Here is a 22,036-nt window from a genome sequence, read left to right as displayed (position 1 = left end):
TGGTTTTTATTTTAAAATATGATTTATTTTTATTAATTTCATTTATAATTAATAATAAATAAATAAAATTTTATTTATTTTAATGTAAGTATATTTGATATATTGTATTAGATCTATATTATATAAATATATAATTAATATGAAAATACAAAATAATAAAATTAAAATTGAGTTAAAATATGATTTAAAAAGCAAAACAATATATTTAAAAAAAAATAATTAGGCAGGGACTTTCTTTTAATTGGGTATGGCCTAATGAATCTTGGTACATTACTGATATACAAGGTTGAACTAAAATTTAAGTAATAAAATAATGACACATTATTTGAAAAAAAGTCATATTTGTTTTTGATTGCTAGTATTTGCTAGCTTTTGTATTTCTCCTTGATGTCCTTGCAACAGGATGATACTGAGTAGAAGGATAAGAAACAGAATAGCTTTAGTCAGGTGATAGAGCCATTTTCTCTTTTTTTGCGCTTAGGAAGGATGAATGCACAGTTCACTCATTGCTTGCCCAAGGACTGTGAGTAAGGAATAAATTTCAAATTCTCACTGGCAGTCTGTTCAAACTCGTTGTTTTGTGATGTATTTGTCCCGAGAATCCTTAGAAAAATAGTATGTGTAAGTTTTCACACCTGTAAATACACATACAGTTACACCATTAAGCTTTGTTAAGGTTGTTACATTTTGCTACACAGATGGAGAAAATCACATCAGTATTGTTTAGAACAAGCTATGTAGCCCTTTCACATTTAATAACATAAAGTTCCATTTTTTTCTAGTTTTCAAATTGTGTTGAAAGAAAATGGTTTAAACCCAGATTTAATTAATAGAATATGATACATAGTGACTTCCTATTGTTAGAGAGCCTTGCAGATGAAAAGACAGCTTTGTGAATTACCTGCGTGTTTGTTCTCCCTAAGGAATGCATGCAAAGCATTATCCTGATCTCTGTAAATGGGAATTAAGTGTTTTGAGGTGGTCGTGCATTTGTAGGTAATTTTACTTAAGAAAGATTTTGGTTGGACCACAGAAGGACCAGAGTACAGTTTCGTACAGTTTTTCTTTAAAAATCATGCAGGGAAAGCAGTAGCCTATAATACTTTGTTTGGGTTAACTCACAAATTTGTTGTGTTTATATATACCATCTTAGCTTAACAGAAGATGAAAAAATGATTGTACAGTCTTATTTGAAGGCTGCAATATTATCTGTTCTGAAAGCAGAACTTTTGGAGCCTGAAGAGCTGTTTTTGAATGATGCTTCTGGCATCTAACCCTTAAAATCATTCAGCATATTTTAAACATACCTGTCTTGAAATGAAAAATGATCTTCTGTTTTCAAGTCACTTATAGTTTTTAAAAATTGTGCTAAACTTCATGTAGAGATTTCCAAAATTACACAACATATCAATATAAATTTCTGCCTAATAAAATTACTCTGAGACAACTTAATAATTACTTACGTCACCAGAGTTCAGATGTTTTGGGGTTTTTTTTGACATTTGTTTTTTTTAAATGTGTTGCTTAAAATATGCCAATCTATGAAGAAAACATTTAGCTTGTTGAGCTTTAGTTGTTGTTATGCTTAAGTTCAGTACATTTAATCCTTTTTTAGTGCCACAGGACCGAGTTTTTCACCTGCTGGGGCATGTTGTTACCATGACAACAGTTGATCTTGTTTGCTATTCTCTCCTCTTTGTGCCTGACAAAAAGGAAAGCTTTTTTGAGAATTTTTTGTGAAAGCTGATCTAACTAATTGCATTTTAATTATCAGTGAAAGAACCAAGAAATGGTTTGATCTGTTTCAGTAAGAATAAGAAATTTCTATTATAAGAAATAGCACAATGAACTTGGCAATTTAATCAAAGTTGACAAGATCTCTCCATGAGCTATTCTGACAAAAAAAGCATCTGCAACTGGTGTGTTACCAGAATACTAACATAGTGATCTTTATAAGATTGTAACAGGTGTTCTACTGAGAGATCTCCAAGTTCACATTGTTGTATGTTCTGTTGATCAGCAAATGGAAACCTTTATGTCTTAGCAGATAATTAATAGATGCTTTCTGTTGCAGCCTTATCCCTAATGAGCTCCAGTGGTGATCAGAATGGCTGTTAAAGTTTTTTGGCTGATGTATTTTGTTTGCTCTGCCACTAGTGGAATTGAAGTAAGTGGAAAGTGTGGATAGCAAGTTTCTTATTAGTTAATACGAAGTGTGAGTGGAAATTCACACATGTGCGGAAACCACTAAAATGACGCAATGCATTTTAATTATTTGAAAATATTTGGTGGCATTTGGTTTGATCTACAAGAATAAGTTAGCTCTTTGGCACACCCACTGGCCTGAAGGCAAAAGAATATTTACTACCAATTGGAGATGTGAGACAAAAAATATGTAGCATGATGATAAAATAAAAAGGAAGCATTTGTTAAAGAGGCAGTAGGGAATGTCCCCTTCAGACCATGCCGGCTTGATAGGAACATTCAAATGGGGTTAATGTTTAAGCCACAATGTGTTTTCTGTGTGCCTTTATACAGGACCAGAGAACTTGTTCACTCCTTTCTCCCTTAGCAGTGAATAATTTTTCTTTCCCTTGGTTGTAAGTTGTCCTTGAAGGAACTAGAACTGTGCCATGGTAAATGAGAATTAGACCCTCTGTCTTTCAGGTACACAGATTAATATATTGTGTTGAGAAGTGAGTATAAAAATAATTGAAAGAAAAAGCCTTGAATAAATACTGATTTAGCTTCAGCCCACAAATCAAATTGATTAGCTTTCTAATATTGTGTGAGAGAAAAAACTGCCATAACATTAAGATTAATTCACTACTAGAGGCTGCAGAAATGTTTTTTTTAACTGTATCTTCAGCCATGTTTATGTTACCAGCAGTTGGATGTTATTTGAAAGGTGGAACACAAATGTGCTTGATTTTTAAAGGAAATAGTAGTAGTTTGAGTAATGAGGTTAGGTGATATCTTCAGGAGGGAAGCCTGAACAAAAGCTAAAATATGTTGTGTACGTGCTCTGTGTGGCTAAATTAGGAATAGCTGCGTTGTCATTGGTAGAATTACTTTGGTATGAAGCTTATATTGGAACTTACGCCTATCAACATAATTTTTATATGGTCACTGGTGAAAGCAGTATCAATAATTGTATAATTTCAGTTATTGGAACAGCCTTAGACTGAAAGTATTACAGTGTTAACAAACATAAATAACTCACTATTAATGAGAATTGTCATCTCCCTTACCCCTTATTTTTCTATGAAGTTGATAGGCCTAAAATTACCTTGAACTGATACTTCAGTTATCAGCTATATATTTTGTACAATTTTTCCACAGCAAGATTATGTATTACTTTGTTATTAAGTAATTAAACAGCTATCCAATAATAACATTTCATTGTAAATGCTGTGATAGTATGAAAAGATGATAATGAAATTGTGAGTTATTCAATTGCTGTCTTGTTGGGGTAGTGTTTGATACTTCCTGCAGAAGTTAAGAAAAAAAGTAACGCTACTTACTGCCACTTAGAGGCCTCATTCCATCTGAGTTGTGAACTGGAAGTGTGCAAAGATGTTTGGTCTTTTGCTTTGAGTATAGAGTCTAGTTGATGCATTCTGCATATCTAATGGAGGAAGCTAAGCGTCATAAAATACAAACATAACAGCAAATACTGAATAGTGTTATAGATAATATCTGCTTTTTTACTGTGTTCATGATTATTTCCTTCAGCCACGGTGGGTATAAAGCCCAAAAGAAATATCTTGAAGAGAACTTACATATTTGGTGTTCATTATAAACAGCTGCAGCTAGAATGTCTGCTGTTATTTATTCACAGATATGGAGACTATAATAAACCATTGCATTTTAGGTATATCTGGAGTTATCACTTTACCCTTTTCATTACACTTTATCATTTTCATTATTAAAACAGATGAGAGGGTCTTGTCATGTTCATAGTATGTGCCATAGATGAGGAAAATAAGATGGGAGCGTGTGATGAACAATTTTCAGTGATGGCCATAGTCTGAGCAGCAGCAAATCAAATATGGTTACATGTGATTCTAAAATAGGGGAATCTTCTAGAAGTTCGGGTGAGTCAGGTGTTGATGTTTCCTTTTCCTCTCTGATAATGCAAAACATGGCAGTGAGTGCCTTATCATGTAAATCAGTGTTGTTATGGGGGTGACTGATTTGAGGTGGTAAAAATGATCGTGTGGACAAGCTATGAGAAACAGTTGCATGAAAAGCTAATACTCCAAAGGACATGACAAAAAGAGTGTTAATGAAATGAGTTGGTAGCACAAAGCTTTTTATCTTAAGAGTCTTATTGAAGTGAAAAATAATAGCATGCGTTAATTGTTTGTGCTTCCTCCATAACATCTGGTCCTGGTTGCTGTAGTGCCAAGACACTGGTGGTTTCCAAGTCCAATAAACCGCTACAGTTCTTGCATTCCTTATTTAGTAGTGCTTTTTAAGAAGTGCTATTTTTATGTAGTGTTTCTTATGCTAAATTCAGCCTCCTGATTAGAGGGGTAAAGCTGCATTTGTTTTCCTTTGTTAGAATAAAGTATAATTTGCATGGAAAAGTTCCTATTTTTAAATCGAAGAAAATCAAATTGTCAAGTGATTTTATTGAAAATGCAAGCATTTCTGAGTAGGTTTTCCTTTATCTTAAAAGTGGTAGCAGAAAAAACTTATGCTTGTCTGTTAATATTCTCTGTAGAAAATCCTTAGTTTTTAAATGTTAACATCATAAATTGTCTGACTCCTTTCCTGTACTACTTACTAACATGTACTTCATCATGGCAATTGAGAGGAAGAAACAAGTGGAAATAGCAGAACACCTCCAAAGAGAAGTGTTTATCTTTTATTGCATGTAATAGTTTTCCACTGACTTACAATATATAATTCATTAGAAGTGCAACTTTATAACTGTCAAAGTTGCTAACTGTGGAAGCCAGTGCAGGATAGAACTGTACTCTTCATAGCACAGGGAGGGGACATTCAGCATCTTTCAGTGCATTCTTTGATCCCACTTTTGTCTTACTGGTATGCATCCAAAGCAGTTAGTTACAATGGAAGTGGTGTCAGAACATTAACTAACATTAGCAGAACAACAGCATCTCTTGCGAAAGCTGTTTTTCTCTGCTTGCTTCTGGTTCCACTTTGCTCAGTGCTATATTACAAACTGGTTCTAATTCTGCAGGACAGCATCTATCTTTCTTGCATCATCCACATGCTAATTGCAAAGAGAAAATCAGAACGGTTTTAAATGGCAGTTTGTTGTACAGGCAGTGCCTCTCAACCTAGTTCTTTACTTGTCCGTGTTGAGGTTCTTAAATAGTTCCACTGTGTACTACTCAGGGTAAGTCAGCTTTGCCTTTAAAAACTAGCTCTTACAAGAAGAAAAAAAATTAATTGGTAGTGATGAACCTGACCCTAGAAATTAGTCATTTGCAGGACAAAAAATACATGAGAAAAGATCAGAAGATTCTTCATTTTTCCTTTTTAAGTATCTGTAGACTAGAGGTTTTCACTTTTCTCTTGGATTGATTCTATTCTTGTATCATCAAAATAGAGAACTATCACAGGGGATTATGATCAATGTTCCAATACAGTCATTCCAGGTTACTGGCAGAAATAAGTCTCAAAGAAAAAGAGCTACAAATAAATGAATAGTGTATAACATTTTTTTAAACAAAAATAATTGACAGATGAGCAAGCTAGCACACAGTGAAACAGATGCCTTTCTCCAGGCAATGTAGAACCTTGTTACCCCGACAGTGGTGTCAGATTGTATTATATCTACAGAAGTCATCCTCCTACCGTGAATTTTTATATTCAGTCCTCATATCCATAGGAGAATTTTCGTTTTTGCTCTCTTAGAAACACACATTTTTGCCTTCATTTCTGCACTTAAAAAGATGCGATTTATATATAAAGTAACAAAATGTATTGTTATTTTTTCATGGATATTTCTTTATTAATCATCTCATGTTTTGTGAAGTATGTACTGCTGTGTGAGCCTTTATATCTGTGTAGTGCTCTGGGCATCCTTTAAAAAATAGCACACTGCGGGACTTTGTGTTTGTATGCATTTGAGAGTGCTGTCAATTTTCTGATTTGGTTTACTTTGCAGATTCTGAAAACATCATCCTTAGCAGTGTTTTCTTAAATCAAATTGCCTGTCTGAGCTGAGAATGCCTGAAGCATTCCTTACGTTCTGCAGAAAATACCCTTGTGAGATAGACATGCTTAAGACTTTTCAGATTCTTTTTGCAAATTGTCCTACTTATGGTACTGACATGAATAGAGCTTAATTGACATACCACCACATATGTCATCTATGTAAGTATGGTTTACACTTCCTGTATTTAACTTGGTAAAAAACCTTAAGCAGGAGCAATCTAAGCTCTATGCAACTTCTGCCTACATAGATCAGGAAAAGTTTGGGTTTGTTTTTTTCTGTAGCTAGTTGATGCTAATCTATGACCATACTTTCTGGGGGAGGGTGAAATAGTTCTGCATACAGCTTCTATTGTTTTTTTCCGTATCATTAATTTTCCACATTCATTTCTCTGTAAAATTTTTGGATGCCTGCTAGGCTAGTGATTAAATTGCTTCAAGCCTTTGATTTTTTTTTAAATGGATATTATGAAACACAATTAGGAAGGGGGTGACAGACTGTTCAACTAATAATTGAAACCTGATGGTCAAGACTCTGGAGACTTATGAGAAGCTTTTTTGGAAGTATGAAGTACTACATCCTTCTCACTTGTGCATTAGTCTGGTAACATTTAGTCAGCATTTGCCTTTATACTGTGTCTTGGATTAACTGGCTTGATGAGTTCTTAATCTTCACTCTACTTGTCTTTATTAACAGCTGTGTTGGATTGATTTGTATAGGTTAAATGGTAGTCCTTATTTGACTCCAGTAAAATGTTGCTTCTTAGGCACAATTAAATTCTTCGGATTGTTACATACAGTGAATAAATGAAGAACAGGGGAGAAGGCAGTAGGGGAAAAAAAAAGACAAAACTCATTAGATTTGTAAAAAAGTCAAAAGCTAATTGTAAAAAGAAAATATGAGGAAAGAGTGCATGGAAATGCTTTATGAAGGTTTGTTTTTTGGGCAGGTACTGGTTTGTTGTCAAGAAGTTTAAAAATTTAAATCATGTCAAGCTCCAAAATGAGTTGCAAAATCCTATAAAATCTCCTCTTAGGTCCAAGTCATAACATAGTGGTGCCTCTTCCCATGTTCCCTTTAGAATTTGGTAGAGTTATTAAATGGAGAATGTAGAAGGCTGTGGCGGAGAATTCCTAGCACTCACAAGCAAGCTGGAGGCAAGAAGCATGTACCCAGCCTATTGCCAGGAAGTCTGTCATTTGTGATGGCTGCCCTATGTATTTGCTGACCTCTTCTTTTTGTTGACTTGGAGGTTCTGTTTGGAATTGGCACTTGTAAGAGCTACAGTGAGAAGTGTTGCCCTGTCGTTAATGCATTCAGTGCTGGCTGCCAAGTAAAGGAGAGAGAATGGAAAAATACTCTTTTTATTTCAGTATAGCAGCTTAAGAAAGGTCAGCCTTCATGTGTGAGAAGCTGGGATTTTTATAAGGCATCTTAAAATGTGTTTGAAGTTTCAGTGTTCTTTCAGGATCCAGTCATAAAATCCTAATGAAGACAACTGACAACATAGTCAAATGATAATCAAATGTGTTGGATTCCCCCCAAAACAAACCCCACGTTTTTGCATGCCACTCTGGCCCCAGTTCAAATGGTCGTATAGGCAGTGGGTGTCTGACAGCACTTCTGAGAAAAGCAGCCATAAACCAGCAACTTTGAGAGGTTGACTGTGGGCCAATAAGAATTTATACCAGAAATTTGAGTTTTCTGGTTTGTACGTGGAAGAGAACAGTAAAAATGTGCTTTTCCTCTACATTACTTCAATTCTTTATTTTGATACATGAATTGCCTATTGCATGGAGTTTAGTTCTATGGCAGCTGTGGTCTTTTTTTGTTGAAGATTTATGTTCAACTGATCTGGAAAATATTGAGGCAGATACTGTTAAGGAAAGGATTACTTCACCGAAGTCAATGGATTAGACAGTAAATCACAAACTGCAGTGATGCATAACTATCATTTGCAAAATTCCAGGTGGTATCCAGTGACAAGAGAGGAGGAGACATAGTAAGTACTGTAAGTGTGTTTCTCCAAGTAACAGTTAGCATCTGGAAAGATTCAGCACTGGAGAAACTGGTCATGAGGAATTTTGAGAGAGAACATAACTTTGCTGAAATACTGTTCATGTATACTACACATAAACTAGCATGTGTTGCGCTTTGGGCAGTAGTTATGTGCCGCTTCAGTTAAACCATGTCATGGGTTACTTTCAGGTTCATGACTGATAATTCTATGCAGCAGCTAAATTACTGCAGCTGAATCTGCCAGAATTCTTCTGTCAAAGCCCCTGTTGTAAAGGTTCATTGTTGTTGAGAGATGACTCAGGTCAACAAATTGAAACTAATATTGTGGGAATTTCTGAGTTTACAGTAGTTATGACGTGGATCATTTCCAGAAGACAGCTCAGTAAAGGGACTTGGCTAAAATTTACAAGATATTGGTTCAATTTCTGGCTTTTACCACATGCTACTTGCTCTAAGACCTTTGAAAAGTCATTTGTGCTTTGTTCTGTAATGCTTTTTGTGACAGCAAGCAGTCTAAATATTGTAAGTGAACATGTATTTATGTCACTTCCAAACACACTGATAATACATACAAATACATTCTATCCTTACTGCAAATACTGCAAGTGGAAATTTTGCACCTGAGGTTTAGTTGCTGGGTCTCTCTTTCTGTATGTTTTAGGCTAGAAGTGTAACAGTAATTCCTGCTACTGTTTCCAGGGGATTCTTGATCTTTACAGATTTAGTTGGGATGGCCAATATAGGTGGGCTTTACCCTGGTAAATGTGGAAGAATGCTGAGAGCAACTATGATGAACAGAGATACAAGCCAAACGTAGTAGGCTTATAACTAAGGACCAATGAAACTGGGATGGTTACTGCCCTACTTCTGTTCATCCTTGCAAGTAACATTATTAAATATATTTTATTCAGGTAGGACTAACAGCCATCCCAGTTGCTGTGCCATCTATCATAAAATGTTGTCTGTTCTGGAGAATTTAAGTAGGGTGACAAAGATGCTGGCCTAGATTGCTGTCAATTACTCCTCCTTTCCTCCCTGCTGTTTGCTGCTTGAATTCCTTTTAATAACATTATTAAAACCTGATAACTCATTGTCACTTTTTCCCCATTAAAGCCAGCTGAGCAGTATTGATTTGTAACAAACGCAAATTGATCCGTTAAAGTCAGTGTCGAATCTGACTTGACAAAACCTGCAGTTGTAAGGTTTCAGAGCAGGTAATTTGGTTTATTTTTACATTGTAAAGTGCAGAATAGACACACAATGCTTTTCAAGTGACTTTCAGCAATTAATAGCACACTGATTTATTTGCATATCCAAGGAAGTGTTCTGTGCAGTTTGATATTATAAAAATATGTATTGATTCACACCATTGAAAATGCATTGTGAGCTAAGAAATTCTTCTGGTTTTGGCCTTCAGAACTGTCTAGCATCTCACAGAGCCTGACTGCTGCTTTTAATTGCGCCCTGAACAACAGACTGAACAGACATGAAAAATTATAATTGCTGAGCTCTTTATGTGTGAGTTGATAGGTGTATCTGCAGTCAGGAGACTGTGAATATGCTGCAGTTTGTCATCTTAGTTCAGTTCAGTGCAGTAGCCCTTGACACTTAGTCAAGAGAACAGCTTCGCACAGATGTTGAGATGTTCTGATACTATACCATGATGGTGTTGTAACATGTTATTACTTAAGATGAACTAATCTTCACTATCTTTTGTTTATGTTCAAATTTAACTAGTAAGGCTGGCATTCGAGGTGTGGGCAGAAATGGAGTACCTTCTGCAGAATTAACTGATATGTTAAAATCACAGTTATTCAGAATTACCTTTTCTGTGGGAAATCTTTTATGAAACTGACATTTTAATCCCACTTTCTAAGCAGAACTATTCACTATCCATTTAGCTGACCAATTTTTAACCCAGTGGTTAATTTCAATCAGACTTGGATGTCACACCTTCTTAGGTATTAGTCAAGTAGCCGTTAGGCAAAAATCTGTAAGCTTCACTAGTTCTGATGATCAGGTAATGAAGCTTAGGAAGCAATTTAGATAACCAGTTTAACAACTTCTTTTCATTGAAAATATTAGTTTTCCATTCAAAACATGATCTTGTGTGCAGAGAGTTTTGAAATTGACTGAAGAAAGGTGTACTTAAAATAGCAAGTTTTTTGGTTCAAGTATATGAAAAACATTTAAATATCAGAATCTTTAAATATCTTTTTTAAGGCTTACCTTGGTAGATAAAAAATTGGCAGTTTATATTTTTTTTCATATTGAGAATTTAAAGAGAAATTGTGATAAGGCATTAATTGAACAGTTTTTCTTAAGATCTCATCAGAATTAGCAGAGAAATCTACTGATTGTGTGGATTTTAATGGTGCAAAGCCATAAATTAATTCAAATCACTCAAAAGTTGGCCCAGTTTTGCCCTCCTTGGTATATGCCAGTTTTTGGCAAATATAACCAATGATTTCAGAAGATAATGTATAATGCACACTGTGGGATGGAAAGATTACAGATCACCGAGCATGACTGACTGCAGCTGTCATAAGGAATTCAATTTAAGGTTTAATCCCAGATAACTACATTTGTGAACTTGTGCAAAAAACTGTCAGAAATATTGGAGGATGATGCTGTTTTTTTCCTGAGCTACATGTACTTTGATCTGTGTGACCTAACAAAGCATTTCCACCTCTCTAGTTTAACCTTTGACTACATATTTGAGTTTTATTTACTCTTAGAATTTTCCTCTTCATAGTGCTGTCTAATCAAATAAAAATACATTACTGAGGCTGTAGTTAATACCTTAATCTTTTAGGCATGGGTTACTTGCCTTTTGATTTCCATCTGCATTTCTGATTTGCCTCCCACTGTAGTGCATAGATGCTCTACCCAGATTCTAAGAACATCTGTATAAGGATATGTATATATACCTATATTATATATAGATGTGAATATAAAAATGTGTACATAAGTATACGTTCCGCTTGTTGGCTTTTGTCCTCAAAATGCCTTCTCAAGACTTAAGTTCGATAGCATTACTATTTTTCTGAAAGCCAAGTCTCTTTCTTTTCCCAGCTGTATGTGAGGCAGCCAGGTTTGAGCTCTTTGTTACATCTACATTTTTTAATTGTTATTTTTATAGGCACCAGGCCTGTAAAGTCAGGTCATCTCTTTTTGCTTGCACGTCTTTAATCAGATCATCTACTGGAAACATGTGGGTTTACAATAGAGCCAACTGTAATTGCAAGCTAATCTGCTGATTCTGCACCTTGAGTGCCTTTGGCTGTGTGCCTGATATTACTCTTAATAGTTTGTTAATACCAAATAATGCAAAAACATTGCTTCCTTAAGCACTTAATAGGATGTACTGTAACAGAGATAAATGGCCTGTAGCAGTCTTTATTTGTGTTTTAGGAAAATGAACTGAAGGATGCTGTCCAAGAAAAGAATCGCCTGAGCCTTCAGTATGCAAGTGTGTCCGCAAAAGCACTGCAATATGACCAGGTAACATCATAAACACAGATCTCATACATTCATTTATTACAAAAATCAGGCTGCAGAGTGGATGGAAGTGGATTGTGTAGTCATTTTTTCTGATTTGCTGCTTCTACTTGAGAACAGAAAATATTTTCATTAAAAATTACAAAACATTATTTTTATGAACAAATGTTATTTTCAAGTGAAAATGTAAGACAGACTTCAGAGAGGTACATCATTCCTCTGATGCATATTTTCTTAGTATTGTAAATTGGTATTAGGCTTTGGTAAAAAGGCTTTTGGTGATTTTGATGAGACTTGATTGAAAATTTCTCTTTTTCTGAAAAATACTGATAGGAATGATTTCTTTCTAGGAGGTCTTTTTCCTATCCTTCCACATTTTTCATTTGCATTTTAAAATTTCGTAATAAGATGTTGAAAAGGTCTTGCCCAAAAGTCTATTTAGCAGTTATTTCCCGTGTAGCATAGCATAATTGCAGCTATTGCAGATCCTAATATAAAAACTAATTTTATAGCAAAGATTTTTCTCCAGTTCTTTTCTGTGCCTGTTATGGGATAAAAAATATCTTTCTGACTACAGTGTGATTATACCTATGGCAAATACTGTATGGCGTGACTAGCATGGGAGGAGTGGCTGATGTGCTTTACCTCACCACATACGCACTCAGTGGAAGAAACATCATGAACCAGCCACTTTACAGGGCTACATTTAGCTAAAAATAAAAACTCCAATTTGAGATTTCTACAGGGCTTTAAGTGAGTTGCTCGGCAACCTCATTCATATCAGAAGAGCTGTAACTCACATAGGCTGTGATGAAAGCCCATCCTCAAAGCTTGCAAAGCAGTGGTAACTGCTTGCTTTGATATCTCTGACTGGTTCATGCTACAGAGTAGTTCACTGCTGAATTTCCAAAGCAAAGGAGGTCTGATTAAGTCCTTGAGACAATAAGAATTACTAAAATTCATAGATGGCTACGCATGTTCTCTACATTTTGTGTGTAGCACCTGGTATTGAAGCAGACCTGAAATTTCCTGTTGCTGAAGCATTTAAATTGTTGCAATATAAAAAGACAGTGTGAGAATACTTCATGATAGGAGGAAGCCGTGTGTATCATAGCATTACTTAATTTTATTAATCCATCTGTCTAGAATTGCTCCCTTTCCTAATGTTTTTCTTTTCTCTTTATTTTTGTTTTGCTCTTTACTTGATGAGGCACATAAAGTCTTGCTTGGGCAGTTTTATATTCTAGCTGACACAGGAATAGCATGCAACATTAATGCAGTGAAGATTGAGTATACTGGTGACACTAAAAGTGTTAGCCTTCTTGCTATCAGAAAATGAAGAATCATGCAGTAAATAATGCTTTATTACAGGTAATGTTTTTCTCTTACTATAGTGAAGAGCTTGAGGTACATTGCAAAACCTAGTAAAAGCAATTTATAATATAAAGGTAAAATATCAACCTTTGACACATTAGCCACTGTCGTGGTTTAACCCTGGCTGGCAACCAAGCACCACGTAGCTGCTTGCTCACTCCCCCCAACCCAGAGGGATGGGGAGGAGAATCAGAAAGGAATGTAAAACTCAAGGGTTGAGGTAAGAACAATTTAATAATTCAAACAGAATAAAAAGGAAAGAACAGTAATAATAACAATAACAGATGTAATGAGGAAAAGGATAAAATCCAAAGGGAAAGGGAGAAAGGAAAACAAGTGATGCACAGTGCAACTGCTCACCCCCTGCTGACCGATGCCCAGCCAGTCCCTGAGCAGCAATCCTCAGGCCCCAGCTAACCCACCCAGTTTCTGTACCAAGCATGACATCCCACGGTATGGAATGCCTCTTTGGCTGGTTCCGATTACCTGTCCTGGCTGTGTCCCCTCCCAATTTCTTGTGCCCCTCCAGCCCTCTGGCTGGCAGGGCCGAAGAAACTGAAAAGTCCTTGACTTAGTATAAACATCACCCAGAAACAACTAAAACCATCAGTGCCTTATCAAAATAGTCCTCACATTAAAAAAAAAAGCGCTGTACTAGCTACTAAGAAGAAAATTAACTGCATCCCAGCCAAAACCAGGACAGTCACTAAATTAGTCATAAAATTACCTTTTATTATTGTAGTGTCAGAATTTGTCATACTTATATGGGGGTTTGTTTCTTCAAATACTTGGAAGTACTGTGAAAGGCACAGTGCAGCAGTTCTGGATACCTGTACTACTAATTTAATATCATAGCCTCAGTAAGATCAAAGACTTGCATTAAGTGTACCCTCTCATTTTCAACAATTTTAACAATATGCAATCTTTGCAGTATGCCCTGAATGTTAACAAACCTTATGTTTTCCTTCTTGCATAACAGATTTTCTGAGGGAATTACTTGGGGTTTGCTGTTTGTTTTTTTACTATTCAGAAAGTGTGAAAATATACAACTTTGGATGTGGAGGTTGGAGCAGAATTCTAACAGAGATAGGGCTCAGCCCTGAAGGGGAAAACCTGCCTAAAATTTATTCTTTTTCACCCTTGAGAGCTGGCCTGAAAAACAGGCCAACTTTAAGCAAATGGGACTGGAGGAATATTTGTGCATTCTGTTATGTAGCACAAATAAAACTACTGCTCATTTTTACGCAATGTAGTTGCTGAAATTTGACTCTAGAAGGGAGGAGGTACGAGGCTGAGTACTTTTAAAACCACAAAATAAAGCTGAAATTATACATAATTTACCTGATACAGTTTTAGTACTCTGCATAAGAGAAACAAATTTGCATTCCTGGAATGGAGTACTTGTGAAAAGATTTTGTCCCCTTAGGAGTGCTGTGACACTGGGCTTTAGCTTGTTTTCCTGCTCATCTGAATGTATATGGGCTACTGTTTTTGTGTAAAAATAGAACAGGCTTTATACGTTCAGAATTTATTTCCACAATACATGAAATCATACCATTTTCGTGGTAGTTTCTTCATAATGTTTTCTGAACGATGTCGTTGTTTGAGAAATTGGCAGGTCTCTTAACGTCTAGAATTAAGGCAGGTGGTGGGTTATAAGGCTGATAGAGCTTCCCACCAATGAAATAAACTGCTGGTTTGTTCTGGTGTGCTGTTTTTCAATAACTAGTTTCTGTTTTAAGTGCTCAGGTAGTGTAAGACACCTTAGTGATATTCTGGCCTTCATAACTGACTCAAATGACAGCACATTTAGTAAGTTTGAAGGTATGGGAAGAAAAAGAAATTGGTTGATGCATCGAACAGAGAAACATCATAGATCAAAATGTTCCCTCTTTCTATCATGAAATTAGAACTGTTTATGATGGCGCTCTATTTAAGTCAACTGTTTTTGCCACTGGGAACATTGATGTTTTGATGTGTTCTGTGTGTAATTCAGATTCATGTATATCCCATATGTTCTTAAACAGCCTATGATAACAAACAGCATTAAATTCACATTTAAGAACAAACATTTTCTAAACAAACAACAAAAAAACAAATTATAGACTTGTCAAGTTTTATACTGCCTTATGGGTTATATAAATGGGTGTATCACAGCATTCTGTGTGATACACAACCTTTAGAGGAGAAAGTCTTGGCAAGAATGCCCTGTAGAAAGACTAAGTTATCGGTGTTGCTGGAAGTAAGAGTAATTATCGGAAGGTGCTTGGTAGTTTTGCTTGTGTTCTTTCCAGCTTGCAAAATGAAGATGTACACAGAACTTTGTTTGAAAGCTGATCTGCCAAAAGAAAAAGATAAATTATCAGAACCATTTGTGTATTCCTAAACTTTAATTTAGATATGGACTTTGAGATCCTAAATGAAAGGTTCTGGGACTTTGAGATCCTAAATGAAAGGTTCTGACATATATAAAATATTTACAGTTCTACCTGTCTCTAACTTACCTCTTTCAAAAATTACATTAACAGCTTGATAGGTACCTTTTGTTCTGATAGCTCTTTCACTGCCAGCAGGGAAAAGCACATGGCAGAAAGGTGCTGCACTCACCAGGTCCGCAAAATTATTCAGACTATGACGACTAGTAAGTTTTAGAAAATTCTTTACAAAAGTAGTTAGTTGGTATCAATTGTTTTTAGAAACAGGGAAAACTAAAGCCTGAGAAAAATTAACCTATTCTTGAAACTTGTTCCAAATATGGTACTTCATTTATCCTCAGCAAATTAACAGAGAATCACAGGCAATAACAAAATTGCATTGTTGATAGTGATACCTCATTGCTTCCTTTTTCCACTCCATTATTCTTCAGCAATAAAAACTGACTGGTCTGAGCAATGAGATACAATACAAAGGATGCAGGAAGTTAATAGAGTCTGTAAATCCATTGTTTAATAGTTTCCTTAGTTATGAAGAAATGAGGAAGAAGAAAAATCTGTGCACAGAAAAAAAAATCATGAGGTTGGCAATAATTGCATCAATTCTTGTGGAAAACATGATTTATTCCATTTCCCTGTTTCTTTTTTCTAGTCTACTGCACTCTAAAGAGCCCTCTTGCAGAGATGAATACAAGGGCTGGCTGCGACCATTTAGATTGTTTGGTCCATGGCAGAATTTGCAAGTTAACAAACTGGAGCCAGAAGGCAAATAGAAAGGCTGAATCAGTTTCTAAAAGATCACTTTAGAAAATGTCCGGGAGATATCCATGTCAGATACTGCTTAATGCCATTGGTTCTTTAAAAAACCCAAGAAATTACAGTAATTAAAGTGGAAAAAAAGAACTTGTCACTTCCTTAACTGGTTAGAAGGAAACATGAGCTGCACCAAGGTTAAAGGCTATGCTTATCCCAATACTTTGTAGTGCTTTGCCTTTCCTTAGTCAGTAATCCTGTCAGCATTGTTTATGCTTCTGTGCTGTGTTGTGGTTAACAAAGGAAAACAGATGCTTCTTGGAATGCTGCTCACTAAAATATGGCTATTTCTTTTGCTTTCTTACCTTCTATCAACACTGCAGGGAAGTGGAAATAGTATGTGAACGTTATGTATGTTTTTTACCTGGGTGATCATTGCTGGTGGGTTTTCATTCTTATTGTAAAAAAAATGCAGTTTCTGATATGATCCAAGCTGTAACAATCCGATTGTTGTACATCACTAGGGGACATAAAGTCATAAAATGATCAGAGATAAAAAATCAAAATTTCAGCTGATCTGAATTGAAGACAGAACTTTTCCGTGTCAGGATGAAGTAGCTTAGTATTGTGTTTTCTTATTCTCTGTGTGTGTTTATGAAGTAGTCGCTATCATTTATGATTCACAAAATCCTGTATAAAAAGACTTAGTCAATACTGAAGTGGTTAAGCTCACACCAAGTAAATTAAACCGGAAAACAAATCCTACTTGGTGAGTATCTGAGCCTTTAAAAACCTTCTGTATGCAAATGTTTTAAGGGAGAGCAAGGGTTTCGTTGCAGAAGAATACCTATTTTTGAGTTGTAGAGACACTGATTTCAAATGTTGGCATAGGCTGATCACCTAAGTTCTGAAATCAGTTTACACTAAGGAATAGTCTTGAAAAATGTACTTGTGAGTTGTATTTCTATATGTACATTAGAACTTTGCCTCTTTACGTAGCACACCCATGTCTGATGCCTCTGAGATACAGAAATATTAGGAATTGTTTGGTTGTAATTTATTTTGTGCATTATATAGTATATTTATTTAAATTTGCATAAAATATGCATAACTACAGTTTGGTTGCCAGATTGTAGTCCTTGTGGGAAAAAAAATGTTTCATTTAAATTTTTCATTCATACATGTTCCTCCTTCTACGACAAGATGACCCAACTAGTGGATGAGGGAAAGGCTGTGGGTGATGTCTACCTGGACCTTAGCAAAGCCTTTGGCACCATCTCCCACAGCATTCTCCTGGTGAACCTGGCTGCTCGCGGCTGTGATGGGTGTGCTGTACGCTGGCTAAAAAGCTGGCTGGACAGCCGAGTCCAAAGAGCGGTGGTGGCTGGAGTTACATCCCGCTGGTGGCCGGGCACACGTGGTGTTCCCCAGGGCTCGGTGCTGGGGCCAGTTCTGTTTATGATCTGGACAAGGGGATCGAGGGCACCCCCAGTCAGTTTGCAGATGACACCAAGCTGGCGGGGAGTGTTGATCTGCTGGAGGGGAGGAGGCTCTGCAGAGGATTCTGGGCAGGCTGGGCTGATGGGCCAAGGCCAACTGTATGAAGTTCAGGGCTCCGTGCTGGGCCCTGCACCTGGGTCACAACAACCCCATGCAACACTACAGGCTTGGGATGGAGTGGCTGGAAAGCTGCCCGGCTGAAAAGGGCCTGGGGGTGCTGGTTGAGGGCCGGCTGAACGTGAGCCAGCGGTGTGCCCAGGTGGCCAAGGAGGCCAACAGCATCCTGGCTTGTGTCCAAAATAGCGTGGCCAGCAGGACTGGGGCAGTGATTGTCCTCCTGTGCTTGGCACTGGTGGGTCTGCACCTTAAATCCTGGGTTGAGTTTTGGGCCCCTCACTTCAAGAGGGATGTTGAGGTGCTGGATGAGTCCAGACAAGGGGGGTGGACCTGGGGAAGGGTCTGGAGCACAAGTCTGATGAGAAGCAGCTGATGGATCCAGGGGTGTTTAGGCTGGAGAGGAGGAGGCTCAGGGGAGGCCTTATCTGCTCTCTCCAGCTGCCTGACAAGAGGCTGCAGACAGGAGGGGGTTGGTGTCTTCTCCCAGGTAACAAGTGACAGGACAAGATGAAAAAGCCTCAAGTTACACCAGGGAGGTTTAGATTGGATATTAGGAAGGTTGTCAGGCATGGGAACAGGCTGCCCAGGGAGGTGGTGGAACCACCATCCCTGGAGGTTACTTAAAAGATGTGTAGGTGTGGCACTCAGGGACGTGGTTTAGTGGTGGGCTTGGCAGTGCTGGGTTAATGGTTGGACTTGATCTCAAAGGACTTTCCCACTTAGGTGATACTATGAATTTATGATTCTATGTACACAAGACACACACAGTTTCCTCAGTGAACATTCCTTTCCATTTTTTTATGCTTCTTTCCTATTTCCTTCGAACTTTTTTCCCTTTTTCCATGTTAACATGCAGAAATGTTTGTGTCAGATATAGTTCTCCATTAATTAGCTGTTGGGGCAATAATCATGTTTAATTTTTTTCTAGGTAAAATCAGACTATGACCATCTTAGAGAAAGCCTTCTCAGAGTGACCAAAGAACGAGATTTGGCTCTAAAGAAAAAACACCAGCTCCAAGCCAAGCTGGAGAACTTAGAGCAGGTCCTAAAGGTATGTGTAGTGCCATAAAGTCCAACAATCCAGTGCTTCTATTCCTTGTTTAATATTCCTGATGTTGATTCAATGAGTCACGGAAGATTAAGTGCATTCCATACTAGGGGACTGAATGCCCTTATTATCTGTGATAGAACATACGGAGTACAGTAGGCTACCTGCAAGGGATCTCAAACTGTCAGAGGAGAGACATTTTTACAGATCTTTGTCTGATACTTCATAAGTAATTGGATGTAGGTTTTCACTGCACAGCTATTGGATGTAAGTCAAGATGAGAAGAAATGAATGAGAACTGACTCTGCTGATGAAGGAAATATGAACAACTGCCAAGATAGTTTACTTTTAAGAGACCTATGCCTGCCAGCTAACTCGATGCAAAATGTTATTGTGGCTTTGTGAAACAAGCTGTTGGTACCAGCTCATATTGCCTGTGCAGAATGCATCCCATTGTCAGGACAGGGTTGCAAAACCTGCTTTTGTCATTAAAGAGGTCTTATTTAGAAAGAATTATAGTGTCTGGTACGTATCTACCTTTCTTTTAACATGCTTCTAGAGAAGCTTAGTATGTTGGTGTCTAGCAGTGCTTTTTTTGTAGATACACAATTGGCTTCATGTTACCAATTTGCTGCTTCCTTTTCAACTTGGAAAAATTAAATTATGCATTTTGAATCATAAATGTATTCTTCTGTAGAGGTTTCACTGTGTAGTTGAAGATGCTGTCCTGCTTCTGTATTCCTGGTTATAGTGTGTAGTGCCAGGAGACAAACTAATTCTATGAATAGTGGAATTCACCAGATGGATCTAACAGAGAGAAGATCTAGCTGAGATGATGGGGTCAAGTAAGAGTAAAATTCAGTTGGAAAATGGAATCAACCAAGAGATTATTGCTTAACCAGTTAATTCAAGGAGGCAATAATTTGTGTATGTTGAAACAAAGAGCAAAAAATGTTCTAGTGGTGGGAAGGAAACAGTGCTTTGCTAGGAAACAGCCAGATTCCTGAATCTCATTGATTAAATAAAGATGGATGTCAGTAACTTGATAATCCAAACCTGACATTTGGATCAGGAGTAGTGGAGAAGGGTCTGAAAAGTCGGTTACAGAAAATGAGCTGGTATCCAGTGTGATAAGGTAGAGGGAGCCAGTGGGAGGAAGCATATGATATGGTAGAAAAACAAACTGGTTTGAATGGGCCACTGTTCCCAGGTTTTCTTAGTTGCAGAAAATATGGAAGTTGTAATGTGGAAAACTGCCACCAAAACATGCACTGAAGAGGGTTAAGCAACTAAGATTATTTAAAAAGCAAACAAAAAACAAAAAAAAATCCAAAACCAAACAAAAAAAGCCACAGAGAAAGAAAGAAAGAATTCATGCAGTTACAGCTGTTTACATCAGTGGAGGAACTGCACTGGTGAGGACTACAGTGAGAATTCTTGAGAGAGAAAACACTTGTAAACATGTGTCTGTAATTCACACCATTCAGAAAAATGCAGGATGTGTTTGGTTAGAATGGAGCATTGATTCAGTGCTGAAACATTTTTGACAGACTGCCAAAGAGCTGCTTCTTTTTCATCTTCTCAGGCCCAAAGTTTTCCTTTTGTCAAAATACTGAAGTGGCTGGTAAAGGAAAGATGGATGCTCTGGGAGTAGGTGAAGATGGAAATAAATGGTCTGAGATCTTAAATGTCAAGCAAGACTTTTCTTCATAGAATGTTTTAATAATGCTAGGAGGCTTCAGCCAATGCTTGTCATAATTAAATTGCTTTTTTAAAATTTGATTTCTTAATGACTCTGACTTGCATCAGACTCATTCTAAAAGGGGAAAAATAGCTTTGCTTTTGGCTGCGTCATAATAGATCTGGGCTGTTGGAGGTGATTATAGTGAAAATAGCTACCTATCTGTCTGAATTTTGGGAAGGAGGGATTTTATTTTTGGGTTGTTGCACTGGTAATATGTTGCTGAAACTTTATCTCAAGCTTTATTTGATATCATTCAAGAGGTGAGGGGAAGGTTTTCCAGCTACAGACGGAAATAAAAGGTGGTTCTAAGTTACGTCCCTCTTGCTAAGCCTCTAAAGAAGTTATCAAACGTAAGTTGACTACTCTGTAAACTGACTTTATTCCAGCATCTTCTGGAAACATGAGCTGTTGAAATCGCATACTAGGCAATGCCAAGGTTAGTTAACTGTTAGAGGTATTGTTGCGCAGTGAATTATCAGTGTCCTATTTACCAGTCAACAGGTAGTACTGATAGAATAAGGCTAGAATTATGTGCAAATAAGACATACATCTACTGGGAAAGGAAAACTAAACTGTGTAATTAAATGAGAGAGTGATACACTGTTAACTGTCTTTAGACTAATACAGCTTTCCCCAGGAATAAGTAGGGATGTTTTCTCTAGCAATGGAAGATAATTTACTTTTTCTGTTATTTCTTTCATTTTCTTCTGGGGAATGCAAAACTGTCAGTTCCACAGACATTTATCTCTAATTTGCTCTTTTACTGTAATCCATATGCTAGTGTCTACAGTAAGCAGGATCAACACCTAGAAGCTGTTTTAACAGCTACGGCTTGCCTGTGCCCATCCTGTGTGGGATTCCAGCATGACAGCTGCAGAAATTCACTTCTTCAAGGAGCACATAGTAGAAGGCTAGGAGGAAAAAAAGTCTAGAAAATAAATGAACTGTAAATTCATGGCTCATAAAACATCTGAGGATTAAACTTTGCACTTAAGTAAATTGGTATTAATTCTCATGTAATCAAATCAAAATACGAATTACTATTATCTGGACTCCTATGCTGCTAAGAAAACCCATTTTCATAAACAATTAAACTTATTCCTTGTACCATGTACAGACACTGATTTTGCTAGGCTTGTATTTTTTTTGAACACTTGAAAGTTCTCTAATGATGGACTGTGTTTTCTTTTCCTAAAACAAATTAAAAAACATACTTTCTACTGTGGCTGTAGCAAACAGTGGACATTTCTCCACTCCTCAATTAGGTTATCTACTGACATTTGACTTAATGATTCCTCCAAATTTCTTCTGTAGAGGAGCTGAATCTGATTGACTGATTTTGCTTAACTTCTACT

General features: G+C 36.9%; 1 protein-coding gene across 1 annotated transcript in view; it reads left to right on the top strand.

Annotated features, from left to right (window-relative positions):
* RIMBP2 (RIMS binding protein 2) overlaps window positions 1-22,036 on the top strand; it is a 158,265-nt gene that overhangs the window by 75,706 nt on the left and 60,523 nt on the right. Inside the window, exons 5-6 of the mRNA XM_080404433.1 lie at window positions 11,627-11,716; window positions 18,818-18,940. Coding sequence (XP_080260559.1) covers window positions 11,627-11,716; window positions 18,818-18,940 — 213 coding nt within the window. The remainder of the gene's footprint in view (window positions 1-11,626; window positions 11,717-18,817; window positions 18,941-22,036) is intronic.

This window comes from Falco punctatus (genome assembly GCF_963210335.1).
Source record: "Falco punctatus genome assembly, chromosome: 1".
Taxonomy (NCBI): domain Eukaryota; kingdom Metazoa; phylum Chordata; class Aves; order Falconiformes; family Falconidae; genus Falco; species Falco punctatus.
This window is presented reverse-complemented; position numbering and strand designations above follow the sequence as displayed.